The sequence below is a fragment of the Oncorhynchus gorbuscha genome, linkage group LG14 (genome assembly GCF_021184085.1).
Source record: "Oncorhynchus gorbuscha isolate QuinsamMale2020 ecotype Even-year linkage group LG14, OgorEven_v1.0, whole genome shotgun sequence".
Taxonomy (NCBI): Eukaryota; Metazoa; Chordata; class Actinopteri; order Salmoniformes; family Salmonidae; genus Oncorhynchus; species Oncorhynchus gorbuscha.
Window position 1 is genome coordinate 78,151,046 of NC_060186.1, and position 16,493 is coordinate 78,167,538.

Below are 16,493 nucleotides of genomic sequence, written 5' to 3' on the forward strand. Positions count from 1 at the left end.
CTCTCTGGGATGCTGACCTACTCTACCAACACAACACCAGGGGGCATTGTTACCCTACTGTCTGGGATGCTGATTCTACTCTACCAACACCAGGGGGCAGTGTTACCGTACTGTCTGGGATGCTAATCTACTCTACCAACACAACACCAGGGGGCAGTGTTACCCTACTGTCTGGGATGCTAATCTACTCTACCAACACCAGGGGGGCAGTGTTACCCTACTGTCTGGGATGCTAATCTACTCTACCAACACCAGGGGGGCAGTGTTGCCCTACTGTCTGGGATGCTGATCTACTCTACCAACACCAGGGGACAGTGTAACCCTACTGTCTGGGATGCTGATTCTACTCTACCAACACCAGGGAGCAGTGTTACCCTAATATCTACTGTCTGTTAGCTGATCCAATCTGCGGTTCCCACTATATGCCCAAGCTGCAAAATCTAAATTGGCTATAGAGTAAACATTTATGAAAAAGGAGAAACATTTAAGAAAAACTAAAAGGAACTTTTTGGTGTAAATAAAAAATGAGGTGGGCAAGCCTAAGGTTGGAGGTAAAGTTTAGGATTAAGGTTAGGGTTGGGTTTAAAATCAGATTTTAAGAAGATAAATTGTAGAATAGGCAGGGGCTTTCAACTTTGCAACTTGGCCAGATAGTGACGACTGTTCTCTGCCCAGTGACGTACAGTATATTCCCAGAATAGAGAAGATGCAGATCACCAGTTCTTTAATGATCCAGAGACCGTGAAGAGTGCAAATAACAAATGCAACCTCTCACTCGCTCAAGCTAAGTTAAAGTGCATACATACATCATAAACATCCATCCAGTCATCATCCTAACATGGGATGGTATTATATCCACCATCTAGTATCATGTCGTCTGGATTTTACGATACTGACACACAATATTACATTGTAATTTTATTTTTTCAGGATGCAGTTCATTAACTGGGACGGTAGAGTGGGAGAAACATTGATTGGCTGGAAGGAAACGTTCCTTACTTCTCTTCACAACACCGGATGGGTTTCAGAATGACCATATCATTACTCTTCTTCATTAGGCTGATGAGGTACGAGGGAGTTCACGGTCCTTGTAGACATAGTTGGTAACTATAGGAATAGAACACTGAAATAATAGTAGACAAACGGTAAACTAAAGTTATTATCATTTCTATGGAGGTACTTGGGAGGGTGGAGGCTCGGGGAGAAGAGAATTCTGCTCCCCCAGGCGGTTGTGGAGGGAAGGGGAGAAGAGAATTCTGCTCCCCCGGGGGGTTGTGGAGGGAAGGGGAGGCTACAGCCGGCTGGGTAGCCTCCTGAATCCCTGGCCTGGGTTATTGAACCGACCAACACCGCGGCCAGGGATGCTGCTGCTGGTCATCCCCAGGTACTGCCGGAGGAGCTGGCTCACCCTCTTCTGGTTGTTCCACTTCCTGGCCGACTTCCTGATCCCGATGAACCCTCCTAGGCGTTTCTGCAATGGCCGCCCCACCGGCCCGCCAATAAACTTCCTATAACCATGGTGACCTTTCAGGAAGCCCCCGAAACGCTTGATCAGCTGGACCGTGGCCTCCTCCTCCTCAACTCCTCCCTCCCCCTCACTGCTCCTCCTCCTGTCCTCTTCCTCCTTCTTCTCCCTGTTTTCCAGAGCCAGGGAGTCTTCCTCCTCGGTCGAGCCCAGTGGGGAGGAGTCGTACTGGGCATCACGTTGCTCCAGGGCCCTGTCTTCCTGGTCTTCTCTGTCCTGCTGGTAGTGCTCCATGGCTGCAGAGTAGAGGAGTTGTCCATCAGACTCCGGGTGAACAGGGCCCAGGTTCAGCTCCTCTGCTGCTCTCTTAGACACAGCACCGCCATCTGGTGGGAGGAGGTAGTGCGGTAGGATGGCTCGCTGACACAGCTCCCAGGTGAGGGCAGTAGAGACGTGACCCTCACACTCCAACAGACACACCTGTGGACAGAGAAGGACAGGGAGAGGTGTTAGTAGAGTCAAGACTATATGTCCTCTGCGTCAAGTAGCCCAGTATGTTTGTTTGGGTTAAAGGGAGTCATTTGAGACTCATGCCGTACCTGACAGGCCCATGATAGCTGTTATAATTATCATTTTTGATGAAGTAAACAGTAAATCCTGTTAAATAATCCCCTTCGGATTGGAGATGAATTGAAGAGAGTTGTGTGAAATGCGGCTCACATCAAAAGAGAATGGGTAGCTTTTGACGGAAATGATTTATCCGTATCAAGTGGAAATGGGATCACCGGGAGATTCTGCTCACGTCAGATCGTTGCAGCAATTTGTGTGTGTGTGTGTGTGTGTGTGTGTGTGTGTGTGTGTGTGTGTGTGTGTGTGTGTGTGTGTGGGGTGTGTGTGAATGCAGACCATGTAATGGCCTCACAATCTCTCAGTGAGTGGTGGGGAATCTATGTAACAATAAAACCATAATCTTTCCATCTGGAAGTTCCTGATACAATGTGTCAATCATCAATCTCTGTCTGCATCACCCTCATAAACAGCTAATACAGAGCACCACCGAGCTCCATCCCCAGCTGCACCAATCAATTAGCTGCTATATTACCACAGAGCTCCATCCCCAGCTGCACCAGCCAATTAGCTGCTATATTACAACAGAGCTCCTTCCCCAGCTGCACCAATCAATTAGCTGCTATATTACCACAGAGCTCCATCCCCAGCTGCACCAATCAATTAGCTGCTATATTACCACAGAGCTCCATCCCCAGCTGCACCAGCCAATTAGCTGCTATATTACCACAGAGCTCCATCCCCAGCTGCACCAGCCAATTAGCTGCTATATTACCACAGAGCTCCATACCCAGCTGCAACAGCCAATTAGCTGCTATATTACCACAGAGCTCCATCCCCAGCTGCACCAATCAATTAGCTGCTATATTACCACAGAGCTCCATCCCCAGCTGCACCAATCAATTAGCTGCTATATTACCACAGAGCTCCATCCCCAGCTGCACCAGCCAATTAGCTGCTATATTACCACAGAGCTCCATCCCCAGCTGCACCAGCCAATTAGCTGCTATATTACCACAGAGCTCCATCCCCAGCTGCACCAGCCAATTAGCTGCTATATTACCACAGAGCTCTATCACCCAGCTGCACCAATCAATTAGCTGCTATATTACCACAGAGCTCCATCCCCAGCTGCACCAGCCAATTAGCTGCTATATTACCACAGAGCTCTATCACCCAGCTGCACCAATCAATTAGCTGCTATATTACCACAGAGCTCTATCACCCAGCTGCACCAGCCAATTAGCTGCTATATTACCACAGAGCTCTATCACCCAGCTGCACCAATCAATTAGCTGCTATATTACCACAGAGCTCCATCCCCAGCTGCACCAATCAATTAGCTGCTATATTACCACAGAGCTCCATCCCCCAGCTGCAACAGCCAATTAGCTGCTATATTACCACAGAGCTCCATCACCCAGCTGCACCAGCCAATTAGCTGCTATATTACAACAGAGCTCTATCACCCAGCTGCACCAGCCAATTAGCTGCTATATTACCACAGAGCTCCATCCCCCAGCTGCAACAGCCAATTAGCTGCTATATTACCACAGAGCTCTATCACCCAGCTGCACCAGCCCACAGAATCATTATCAGCACTGCTATGTCTCAGAACTACTTGGGTTCAAAGAGTATTTGAAACCATTTCAAATACTTGAGCTGGGCTTGATTAAGCTTGACTGGCTTAATGGAACCTATAGAATAGTCCCAGTACTGAAAAACTCATCACCCCATCTGGCATTCCAGGCAAGCTAGAGCAAACACCAAAAAAATATATTTCTAATAGTGTTTAAACCCAGGTGTGCTATTTGCTTCGTTAAGCTGCCTCAGTCAGAAACATCATTAGAATGATTATCTACATTAGCACTGCTACATCCCATGAGTCACCTTAATGGCAGAATACTCAATTACTGTTCTAACTTGTAAATGCTGAGTCATAAAACTTTTAGGGAGAAAGTTTTTTTTTCAAATAAACAATGATGATCACACTACAACTTTCATCCATACAACCATCATCTATCATCCACACATCCATCATCCATACAACCATCATCCATACAACCATCATCCATCATCCACACATCCATACAACCATCATCCATCATCCACACATCCATACAACCATCATCCATCATCCACACATCCATCATCCATACAACCATCATCCACACATCCATACAACCATCATCTATCATCCACACATCCATCATCCATACAACCATCATCCATACAACCATCATCCACACATCCATACAACCATCATCTATCATCCACACATCCATCTTCCATACAACCATCATCCATACAACCATCATCCATACAACCATCATCTATCATCCATACAACCATCATCCACACATCCATCAGCCACACAACCATATACCCTTCATCCATACAACCACCATCTATCCTCCACACAACCATACAACCATCATCCATACAACCATCATCCATACAACCATCATCTATCATCCATACAACCATCATCCATCATCCATACAACCATCATCTATCATCCACACATCCATACAACCATACATCCATACATCCATCATCCATACAACCATACAACCATCATCCATACAACCATCATCCATCATCCATACATCCATCATCTATACAACCATACAACCATTATCCATACAACCATACAACCATACATCCATCATCCATACAACCATACAACCACTATCCATACAACCATCATCCATACAACCATCATCCATACATCCATCATCCATACAACCATACAACCATTATCCATACATCCATCATCCATACAACCATCATCCATACATCCATCATCCATACAACCATACAACCATTATCCATACAACCATACAACCATCATCCATACAACCATCATCCATACGACCATACAACCATTATCCATACAACCATACAACCATCATCCACACATCCATCATCCATACAACCATCATCCATACAACCATACATCCATACATCCATCATCCATACAACCATACAACCATCATCCATCATCTATCATCCACACATCCATCATCCATACAACCATCAATCATACAACCATACATCCATCATCCATACATCCATTATCCATACAACCATACAACCATTATCCATACAACCATCATCCATCATCCATACAACCATCATCTATCATCCACACATCCATCATCCATACAACCATCAATTATACAACCATACATCCATCATCCATACATCCATCATCCATACATCCATCATCCATACAACCATAATCCATACAACCATCATCCATACAACCATCATCCAAACAACCATCATCCATCATCCATACAACCATCATCCATACAACCATCATCCCCATTCTGCTTGAAGGACATACACACACACACAGTCACTCACCAGTGTGTTGAATGTTTGCTGCTGGGTCTGGGGGTTGGGTATGGGTAGTATGAGACCACAGGCCAGGCAGTCACCCTGGCAGTCACTTCGTCCTGGGGAACACAGACGCACCACCAGCAGCAGTAGGCTCCACAGGGACCACTTCATGACTCACTACAGAGGGAGGGAGGGAGGGACAGACGGGCAATAGGGACGGGAAGAGGGTGGAGGCCCGGAAGTGTAGGGTATGTGGAGTAGGGCACGGCCTGGTGAGAAGACACAGAGGTCAGGAAAGAGGAGGTTAGTCACTCATTTCAAAGGGGTGAGCAGGGGCACAACAACAACAACAACACCAACAATAACAACAACAACAACAGCATAATACAACTGAGAAAAGTTAAATTGGTCAAGTGTGTCCACTTTCCAGATAGGATAGACAGACCTCGAGGGCCTGTTCTGTAAAGTCTATGAAGAACGAGTTCTCAGATGCAGGAGCAGCTTGTTTTATACACAGTGCAATACGTGCATTAAAGAGTCACAAAGGGGAGTTCATTATCAGCCTCAGTAATTGTACTGTGCATTAGCTGCCTGGTGGTTTTAATAGGGAGGAAATGAATGAGAGCGAGGAAACAAGGAAAAAAAGGAGAGTGGGGGAACGCGAAGAAGGAACGGCGCTGCCGCTCACTCACGATCCGACCAACCAACAAAGTTTTGCGCTTCTGACTCACATTGCCACCGTTTACTCCTGTATTAGACACCAACACAAGGCCCTGGTACTATACTCCTGTATTAGACACCAACACAAGGCCCTGGTACTATACTCCTGTATTAGACACCAACACAAGGCCCTGGTACTATACTCCTGTATTAGACACCAACATAAGGCCCTGGTACTATACTCCTGTATTAGACACCAACACAAGGCCCTGGTACTATACTCCTGTATTAGACACCAACACAAGGCCCTGGTACTATACTCCTGTATTAGACACCAACACAAGGCCCTGGTACTATACTCCTGTATTAGACACCAACATAAGGCCCTGGTACTATACTCCTGTATTAGACACCAACATAAGGCCCTGGTACTATACTCCTGTATTAGACACCAACATAAGGCCCTGGTACTATACTCCTGTATTAGATACCAACACAAGGCCCTGGTACTATACTCCTGTATTAGATACCAACATAAGGCCCTGGTACTATACTCCTGTATTAGACACCAACACAAGGCCCTGGTACTATACTCCTGTATTAGACACCAACACAAGGCCCTGGTACTATACTCCTGTATTAGACACCAACACAAGGCCCTGGTACTATACTCCTGTATTAGACACCAACACAAGGCCCTGGTACTATACTCCTGTATTAGACACCAACACAAGGCCCTGGTACTATACTCCTGTATTAGACACCAACATAAGGCCCTGGTACTATACTCCTGTATTAGACACCAACATAAGGCCCTGGTACTATACTCCTGTATTAGACACCAACATAAGGCCCTGGTACTATACTCCTGTATTAGATACCAACACAAGGCCCTGGTACTATACTCCTGTATTAGATACCAACATAAGGCCCTGGTACTATACTCCTGTATTAGACACCAACACAAGGCCCTGGTACTATACTCCTGTATTAGACACCAACACAAGGCCCTGGTACTATACTCCTGTATTAGACACCAACATAAGGCCCTGGTACTATACTCCTGTATTAGACACCAACATAAGGCCCTGGTACTATACTCCTGTATTAGACACCAACATAAGGCCCTGGTACTATACTCCTGTATTAGATACCAACACAAGGCCCTGGTACTATACTCCTGTATTAGATACCAACATAAGGCCCTGGTACTATACTCCTGTATTAGACACCAACACAAGGCCCTGGTACTATACTCCTGTATTAGACACCAACACAAGGCCCTGGTACTATACTCCTGTATTAGACACCAACACAAGGCCCTGGTACTATACTCCTGTATTAGACACCAACACAAGGCCCTGGTACTATACTCCTGTATTAGACACCAACACAAGGCCCTGGTACTATACTCCTGTATTAGACACCAACATAAGGCCCTGGTACTATACTCCTGTATTAGACACCAACATAAGGCCCTGGTACTATACTCCTGTATTAGACACCAACATAAGGCCCTGGTACTATACTCCTGTATTAGATACCAACACAAGGCCCTGGTACTATACTCCTGTATTAGATACCAACATAAGGCCCTGGTACTATACTCCTGTATTAGACACCAACACAAGGCCCTGGTACTATACTCCTGTATTAGACACCAACACAAGGCCCTGGTACTATACTCCTGTATTAGACACCAACATAAGGCCCTGGTACTATACTCCTGTATTAGACACCAACATAAGGCCCTGGTACTATACTCCTGTATTAGACACCAACATAAGGCCCTGGTACTATACTCCTGTATTAGACACTAACTGGCACCCTATTCCCATGGGACTCTGGTCCAAAATAGTGCACTATATAGGGACGAGGGTACCATTTGGTGCCAATATATGATCATGAGGATAATAAGGCATTAAGATGTCATATATATGATGTCACATATGTCTTTCCAGCGTGCATAAAGACGTGCAGAGTGAATATTGAAAAGGGCTATTCTATGTCAAGACTAGGTAAGGTGATTTTCGAGGAGAAAATCATTTCGAAACGATTAAAATTCTCTCTCATACCTATTAAATCTTCACACATCATTAATGTTTTTTGATACGTTTTTGAGAAGTGACTTGAAGGAGTTTTTTTTTTATGATGTTCTGTTTGATAATAACTTTTTCACTTGTTTGAAATGACATAAATATATAAGGAGATATAAAGAGCAGACAGTGTTTCCGAGGCCAAGACAGGGGAGAGGACAGTTCTTCAAGAAATTACCTCACTCTTAGAAAAAAAAGAACCGAAAATGGTTCTTCCACTGTTCCCATATAGGAGAACCCTTTGAAGAACCCGTTATGGTTCCAGGTAGAACCCTTTGAAGAACCCATTATGGTTCCAGGTAGAACCCTTTGAAGAACCCATTATGGTTCCAGGTAGAACCCTTTGAAGAACCCATTATGGTTCCAGGTAGAACCCTTTTGGGTTCCAGGTAGAACCCTTGTGGGTTCCATGTAGAAACCTTTCCACAGAGGGTTCTACCCGAAACCTAATAGGGTTCTACCTGGAACTAAAAATGGTTCTCCTATGGGGACAGCCCCCCCAAAAAACTTTCATATCCCTTTTTTTTCTCAGAGTGTAAATTCCAATGTCTATACTAACTAGTAGATGTGAAGTTGTAGTGCCTCAGAACCAATGATTTATATATACATTAAACGACTGACAGGGGTCGCTGTTTAGAAGCCATCACACCTCCCTCCCCCATGGTTTTTACTAAAGAAATATATCAAAACATTTTCCCTAAAATTAAAGTATAATAAAGTTCTAATGTTACTGTACCCACTATATTACAATAACAAAAAATACTTAAACTCTTGTAATTTTCTCTTTGAAATGTTTAAAGGGTTTATATACATCATTGCTCAGAGCCCTTTTGTTCAATTACTCAGCTCACTTCACTTGGATTTACAACCAGGTGTGTCAACATCACTTTTCTGAATGGGCTTCAACATATTTGACAATACGATGTAGAAGAGCGACGCTGAGTGAGCGCGATAGTCTGTCAGAATCTCTGTTAAGCAGTCATCCTGGAGGAGGAAATGTAAAATGACTGATCTATATCTGAGCCAGAGACAATGTGCTAATCCTCCCAAGGTAGGACTACCTGATTATACCAGCCACTGGTAAACAGCAGAGCACTCCTGTCTCCAGACCTGGGCTCAATTAGTATTTTAAATCATTTCAAATACTTTAGCTGGGAGTGATTAAGGATTTCTGGTGCAATAAACCAATATAAATGTCGCAAAACTAAAAACACTGCCCGCTTGGAACTCCACGCAGACTCAAGCAAACTCTCAAGGTTATCTGAAAGATTTCAAATAGCGTTTGAACCCAGGTCTGCAACAACCCTGTATAGATCCTAATCCTGCAGTATGGATCCACACACCTATGGTATCACACAGGAGAAGGTTGAATCACTGTCCAACAGCCGAGGCTGGGGATACGGAATAGGTATAGTGTGTACAGGATGTAAAGGATTTAATGCCAAGGTGAAGGAAGACATGAGATTGTGTAGGTACTGATTATAACCCAGTTGTCAAAATGGATTAAAAGGAAAACATCAACCTTTTTTTTTTTGCCCACTGATAAGTCTCTCAGGATAAAAGCTTCTGTCAAATTAATCAAATGTAAATAGATTATGTAAATGTACTGTCTGGAGGAAGAGAGTTATACCGATGTCTGTGTAAGGAAATAACTATGAGAGGAGTGTTCATGTTATGCAGGTGAATGAGGACCCAAAAGCGACTTAACAGAAACAGAGTTTATTATAGTCTTAACAGAAAACGACTAATCCTGAATTCTTTCACAGGTAATGTCCAAACAGGAATAACAGAAATCCTCTAGTCTGTAGAGGGGAACAACAGGAGAAGCGGCCACAGACTGCAGGTCGCTTCGGGTTGGCGCAGGCCGTAGCTGATAGAGACACCTGCTCACACGCAGCATCTGAAGAAGGCAAAAACACCACAGGACGGAACAAGAACACAGTACAGCAAACAAGGATCCGACAAGGACAGAAGCGGAAACAGAGGGAGAAATAGGGACTCTAATCAGAGGGCAAAATAGGGGACAGGTGTGAAAGAGTAAACGAGGTAGTTAGGAGAATGAGGAACAGCTGGGAGCAGGAACGGAACGAGAGAGAGAGAGAGAGAGAGAGAGAGAGAGAGAGAGAGAGAGAGAGAGAGAGAGAGAGAGAGAGAGGGAAGGAACCTAAAAGACCAGCAGGGGGAAACGAATAGAAGAGAAAGCACAGGGACAAGACATGACAATCTATGACAAAACATGACAGTTCAGTTCAGTGACACTTGTTCAGGTCCCACTGGGCCAAAAAAAAACTGGTTCTATCAACGTTGTTTCCACAACAACAACAATAACAAAAAATGTTGTTGTTGTTGATTTCACATTGAATTCATGTTAGTTGACAACTCAACCAAATGTAAATCAAAGCCAGACGTTGAACTGACATCTGTGCCCAATGCGCTGTTGCCTTTAGAAGTAGTTTCATCATGAGTACCTCTGATGATGAAAGTAACACTGTGTCTATGTCTGTTGAAATTAGCACTGTCTCTAGGTCTGTTGAAAGTAGCACTGTCTCTAGGTCTGTTGAAATTAGCACTGTCTCTAGGTCTGTTAAAAGTAGCACTGTCTCTATGTCTGTTAAAAGTAGCACTGTCTCTATGTCTGTTGAAATTAGCACTGTCTCTAGGTCTGTTGAAATTAGCACTGTCTCTAGGTCTGTTAAAAGTAGCACTGTCTCTAGGTCTGTTAAAAGTAGCACTGTCTCTAGGTCTGTTAAAAGTAGCACTGTCTCTAGGTCTGTTAAAAGTAGCACTGTCTCTAGGTCTGTTAAAAGTAGCACTGTCTCTAGGTCTGATGAAATTAGCACTGTCTCTAGGTCTGATGAAATTAGCACTGTCTCTAGGTCTGTTGAAAGTAACACTGTCTCTAGGTTTGATGAAATTAGCACTGTCTCCAGGTCTGTTGAAATTAGCACTGTGTCTAGGTCTGTTGAAATTAGCACTGTGTCTAGGTCTGATGAAATTAGCACTGTCTCTAGGTCTGTTGAAATTAGCACTGTGTCTAGGTCTGTTGAAATTAGCACTGTCTCTATGTCTGTTAAAAGTAACACTGTCTCTAGGTCTGTTGAAAGTAGCACTGTCTCTAGGTCTGTTGAAAGTAGCACTGTCTCTAGGTCTGTTGAAAGTAACACTGTCTCTAGGTCTGTTGAAAGTAGCACTGTCTCTAGGTCTGTTGAAAGTAACACTGTCTCTAGGTCTGTTGAAAGTAGCACTGTCTCTAGGTCTGTTGAAAGTAGCACTGTCTCTAGGTCTGTTGAAAGTAGCACTGTCTCTAGGTCTGTTGAAAGTAACACTGTCTCTAGGTCTGTTGAAAGTAGCACTGTCTCTAGGTCTGTTGAAAGTAGCACTGTGACTAGGTCTCTGTCGATTCAGGGGTTTTGCCACTTCTATCCTACAGAATTTGAAATACACTTTTAATGCTTTGCGCAATCCTCTTGCGCCAGCCTGGGGACGAGGTTTCCCTTAATAAAATAGCATTTGTGTGGATAATATGAAGTAATTCTATTATATCGAAGCCTGTGACAATATGATAGACCACCACTGATTCTATGCGTTTCCAGCATCGTCGTGTTAGTTTAATTGAGCAGACTGTTTATATTATGGCAGTATGACACTGCAATCTCCTAGGGTTATTATGATGGAGAACAGATGGAGCAGCTTTAGGGCAGACCTTCAGCTCCACAATACTTATTTTCAAATCATATTCAGGATCTTAATTATTATGCTTTTATTTCGGAGGAAAACAACAATAATCATAGCCTACAGATAACGTTTTTTTATTTTTTTATCTCTTTCCACCTATCAAAACAATTAAAAATAAAACCCCAGGCTACAGCTTGTATGGATTATAATGCAAGGTATTCGGATTATAATGTTGGGGTATTCTGTCTGGTGTAATTGGGTGCTAAAGGACAAAGAGGAAGTAGAATGAAAATAACACAAATTAAAAGCACTGTCAAACACTAATGGAAAAATATAAAACAATGGAAAGGCCTACTAGCTTGGCCATGACTGAGAGCTTAGAGCTAGCTACCTTAATTAATAAACCATCCTGTTAGAGCTAGCTACCTTAATTAATAAACCATCCTGTTAGAGCTAGCTACCTTAATTAATAAACCATCCTGTTAGAGCTAGCTACCTTAATTAATAAACCATCCTGTTAGAGCTAGCTACCTTAATTAATAAACCATCCTGTTAGAGCTACCTTAATTAATAAACTACCTGTTAGAGCTAGCTACCTTAATAATCCATCCTGTTAGAGCTAGCTACCTTAATTAATAATCCATCCTAGCTACCTTAATTAATAAACCATCCTGTTAGAGCTAGCTACCTTAATTAATAAACCATCCTGTTAGAGCTAGCTACCTTAATAATCCATCCTGTTAGAGCTAGCTACCTTAATTAATAATCCATCCTGTTAGAGCTAGCTACCTTAATTAATAAACCATCCTGTTAGAGCTAGCTACCTTAATTAATAATCCATCCTGTTAGAGCTAGCTACCTTAATTAATAAACCATCCTGTTAGAGCTAGCTACCTTAATTAATAAATCATCCTGTTAGAGCTAGCTACCTTAATTAATAAACCATCCTGTTAGAGCTAGCTACCTTAATAATCCATCCTGTTAGAGCTAGCTACCTTAATTAATAAACCATCCTGTTAGAGCTAGCTACCTTAATTAATAAACCATCCTGTTAGAGCTAGCTACATTAATTAATAAACCATCCTGTTAGAGCTAGCTACCTTAATAATCCATCCTGTTAGAGCTAGCTACCTTAATTAATAAACCATCCTGTTAGAGCTAGCTACCTTAATTAATAAACCATCCTGTTAGAGCTAGCTACCTTAATTAATAAACCATCCTGTTAGAGCTAGCTACCTTAATAATCCATCCTGTTAGAGCTAGCTACCTTAATTAACCACCCTGTTAGACCTGGCTACCTTTGGGGCGGCAGGTAGTTAGAGCGTTGGGCTAGTAACCGAAAGGTTGCTAGATCGAATCCCCGAGCTGACAAGGTAAAAATCTGTTAGATCTTCAATCAATCTTGTTAGAGCTAGCTACCTTAATAAAACCTTCTGTTAGAGCTAGCTACCTTAATAAACCCCTCTGTTAGAGCTAGCTACCTTAATAAACCATCCTGTTAGAGCTAGCTACCTTAATAAACCCCTCTGTTAGAGCTAGCTACCCTAATAAACCCCTCTGTTAGAGCTAGCTACCTTAATAAACCCCTCTGTTAGAGCTAGCTACCTTAATAAACCAGCCTGTTAGAGCGAGTTACCTTAATAAACCAGCCTGTTAGAGCGAGTTACCTTAATAAACCAGCCTGTTAGAGCTAGCTACCTTAATAAACCAGCCTGTTAGAGCGAGTTACCTTAATAAACCAGCCTGTTAGAGCGAGTTACCTTAATAAACCAGCCTGTTAGAGCGAGTTACCTTAAGCTATATCCTCTGCTACCTTAATAAATAACCCATCCTGTTGGAGCTGGCTACCTTAATAACCCATCCTGTTGGAGCTGGCTACCTTAATAAACCATCCTGTTAGAGCTTAATAAACCCCCCCCTGAAGCACGTAGGCCTAAAGGCATGAACCTACATGACGTAGTGCACACTTGTACACTTAAAACAATACATAAAGGTACATGACTTGGGGCACACTTGTACACTTAAAACAATACATAAAGGTACATGACGTAGTGCACACTTGTACACTTAAAACAATACATAAAGGTGCATGACTTGGTGCACACTTGTACACTTAAAACAATACATAAAGGTACATGACGTAGTGCACACTTGTACACTTAAAACAATACATAAAGGTACATGACTTGGTGCACACTTGTACACTTAAAACAATACATAAAGGTACATGACGTAGTGCACACTTGTGCACTTAAAACAATACATAATGGTGCATGGTCCAGTGGGCTTTGTACACTACAAGCACTTCTTATAGATTAGAACATAATGAATTAATGTATCTTCCTGTTAGTAATTTATGATGATAAATCCGATAATAACGTCGCAAGTAGTCACTAATTAAACATACCATGTACCTGATGTTACGGCAGAAATCAATTCTGCACGCCGACATCATTGATTGGACAAACTACACACACACACACACACACACACACACACACGCACACACGCACACACGCACACACACACACACACACACACACACACACACACACACACACACACACACACACACACACACACACACACACACACACACACACACACACACACACACACACACACACACACAATACATCAAAGAGGTTCCTCGTGAAAGCATGAGTAAGCTGGACGATAACTACTGAAACGAAAGACAACTCCTAAGTCAGCAGATAGGCTGGGTGTCGTGACTCTCGATGATATTTTTTATTCCTCTGTTCATTCATTTGGCGAACCAGAGAAACAGGTGGACAGTTGCTATGATGCTATGGGAATGGAACATACTCAGCGCGATGGTAATGACGACGGTGTCACGGGCCACAGGGGACACAGCAAGGTGATAACAACGCAACGCTAAATGGAGTAAATGGAAATACAAGTGTTATTCAAGGTGGAACGTGTATCCTGTAAAAACAGGTCCTGGGGACACAACGTTGTCCACATTGTAGTTTTCTGCTCTAGTGTTACACTCACGTGGTTCCACTGATCAGAGGTTTGATGATGAGTTGATTAGTGGAATCAGGTGTACAGTGCTAGGGTAAAAACTAAAAGGACCAGGTTTAAGAAATGCTGGTATAAAGTATATAAGGAAAGATAGAAAATCCAGTGTGAATGAAAGGAACCAGAACCCTTTGTTTAGCCAATCATCATCATGTACTTTTCTCTATATTGTTTCAATGTAATAAGCATTCTGTCCAATGATATTACCCTTAGGCATAATTAAGTATTTAAACCCATGACTACCGTACACATAAATATTATCTTATCCAATGCATGCACACACAGATACACTCACACACACACACACGGAAATCAAACAAATCTCTCTCTTACCTGTATTTGTTGCTTTTGAATCTTGGTCTCTTGTGGATGCAGAGTGGCAGTAGCGGTAAGGTGTTGTCCTTAGGCTTCGAAGAGTTTCTCTGAACCAACTGTCTGCATGCTCCCCTCTCTGGCTTCTTATAGTGACACACTCGTTCCCCTAGCACATACCCCGACCCCTCCCCCTTCCCCTCACCTCACCATTCACGTAGCCGAGGGGAGGGAGAGAGTGACGTGGGGTATACCCTGTTACGCACACAATGGAGATACCATACATTAATTCTGTGATCAACACTGATGTACTATATGAGGCTTGGCCTACATCACTTTTATCTCTAGTGCTCTAAGAACAAACAAACAAATTGTATATCCACCATCCATCAAACCCACTATCAAACCACTATCAAACCCAATATCAAACCACTATCAAACCCACTATCAAACCCACTATGAAACCACTATAAAACCACTATCAAACCCACTATCAAACCTACAATCAAACCACTATCAAACCACTATCAAACCCACTATCAAACCCACTATCAAACCACTATCAAACCCACTATCAAACCACTATCAAACCCACTATCAAACCCACTATGAAACCACTATAAAACCACTATCAAACCCACTATCAAACCCACTATCAAACCACTATCAAACCCACTATCAAATCACTATCAAACCCACTATCAAACCACTATCAAACCACTATCAAACTCACTATCAAACCACTATCAAACCTACTATCAAACCACTATCAAACCCACTATCAAACCACTATCAAACCACTATCAAACCACTATCAAACCACTATCAAACCCACTATCAAACCCACTATGAAACCACTATAAAACCACTATCAAACCCACTATCAAACCTACAATCAAACCACTATCAAACCACTATCAAACCCACTATCAAACCCACTATCAAACCACTATCAAACCCACTATCAAACCACTATCAAACCCACTATCAAACCCACTATGAAACCACTATAAAACCACTATCAAACCCACTATCAAACCCACTATCAAACCACTATCAAACCCACTATCAAATCACTATCAAACCCACTATCAAACCACTATCAAACCACTATCAAACTCACTATCAAACCACTATCAAACCTACTATCAAACCACTATCAAACCCACTATCAAACCACTATCAAACCACTATCAAACCCACTATCAAACCAATATCAAACCCACTATCAAACCACTATCAAAGCCACTATCAAACCACTATCAATCCCACTATCAAACCACTATCAAACTACTATCAAACCCACTATCAAACCACTATCAAACCCA

General features: G+C 42.7%; 1 protein-coding gene across 1 annotated transcript; it reads right to left on the bottom strand.

Annotated features, from left to right (window-relative positions):
* Positions 1–632: 632 nt before the first annotated feature.
* Positions 633–15,275, bottom strand: LOC123995429 (prepronociceptin-like). The gene is made up of 3 exons (XM_046299032.1): positions 15,187–15,275; positions 5,405–5,649; positions 633–1,945 (listed from the first exon to the last, which is right to left on the bottom strand). The coding sequence occupies exons 2-3, from the start codon at positions 5,549–5,551 to the stop codon at positions 1,292–1,294; spliced, it is 801 nt and encodes a 266-aa protein (XP_046154988.1). The 5' UTR covers positions 5,552–5,649; positions 15,187–15,275; the 3' UTR covers positions 633–1,291.
* Positions 15,276–16,493: the final 1,218 nt, after the last annotated feature.

What these genes read in the sequence shown, in the direction of transcription:
- LOC123995429 (XM_046299032.1), bottom strand. Translation starts at nt 5,551, where the DNA reads ATGAAGTGGTCCCTGTGGAGCCTACTGCTGCTGGTGGTGCGTCTGTGT. An exon ending in AGCAAACATTCAACACACTG is followed by an intron (nt 1,946 to 5,404) that starts GTGAGTGACTGT and finishes CTCTGTCCACAG; the next exon opens with GTGTGTCTGTTGGAGTGTGA.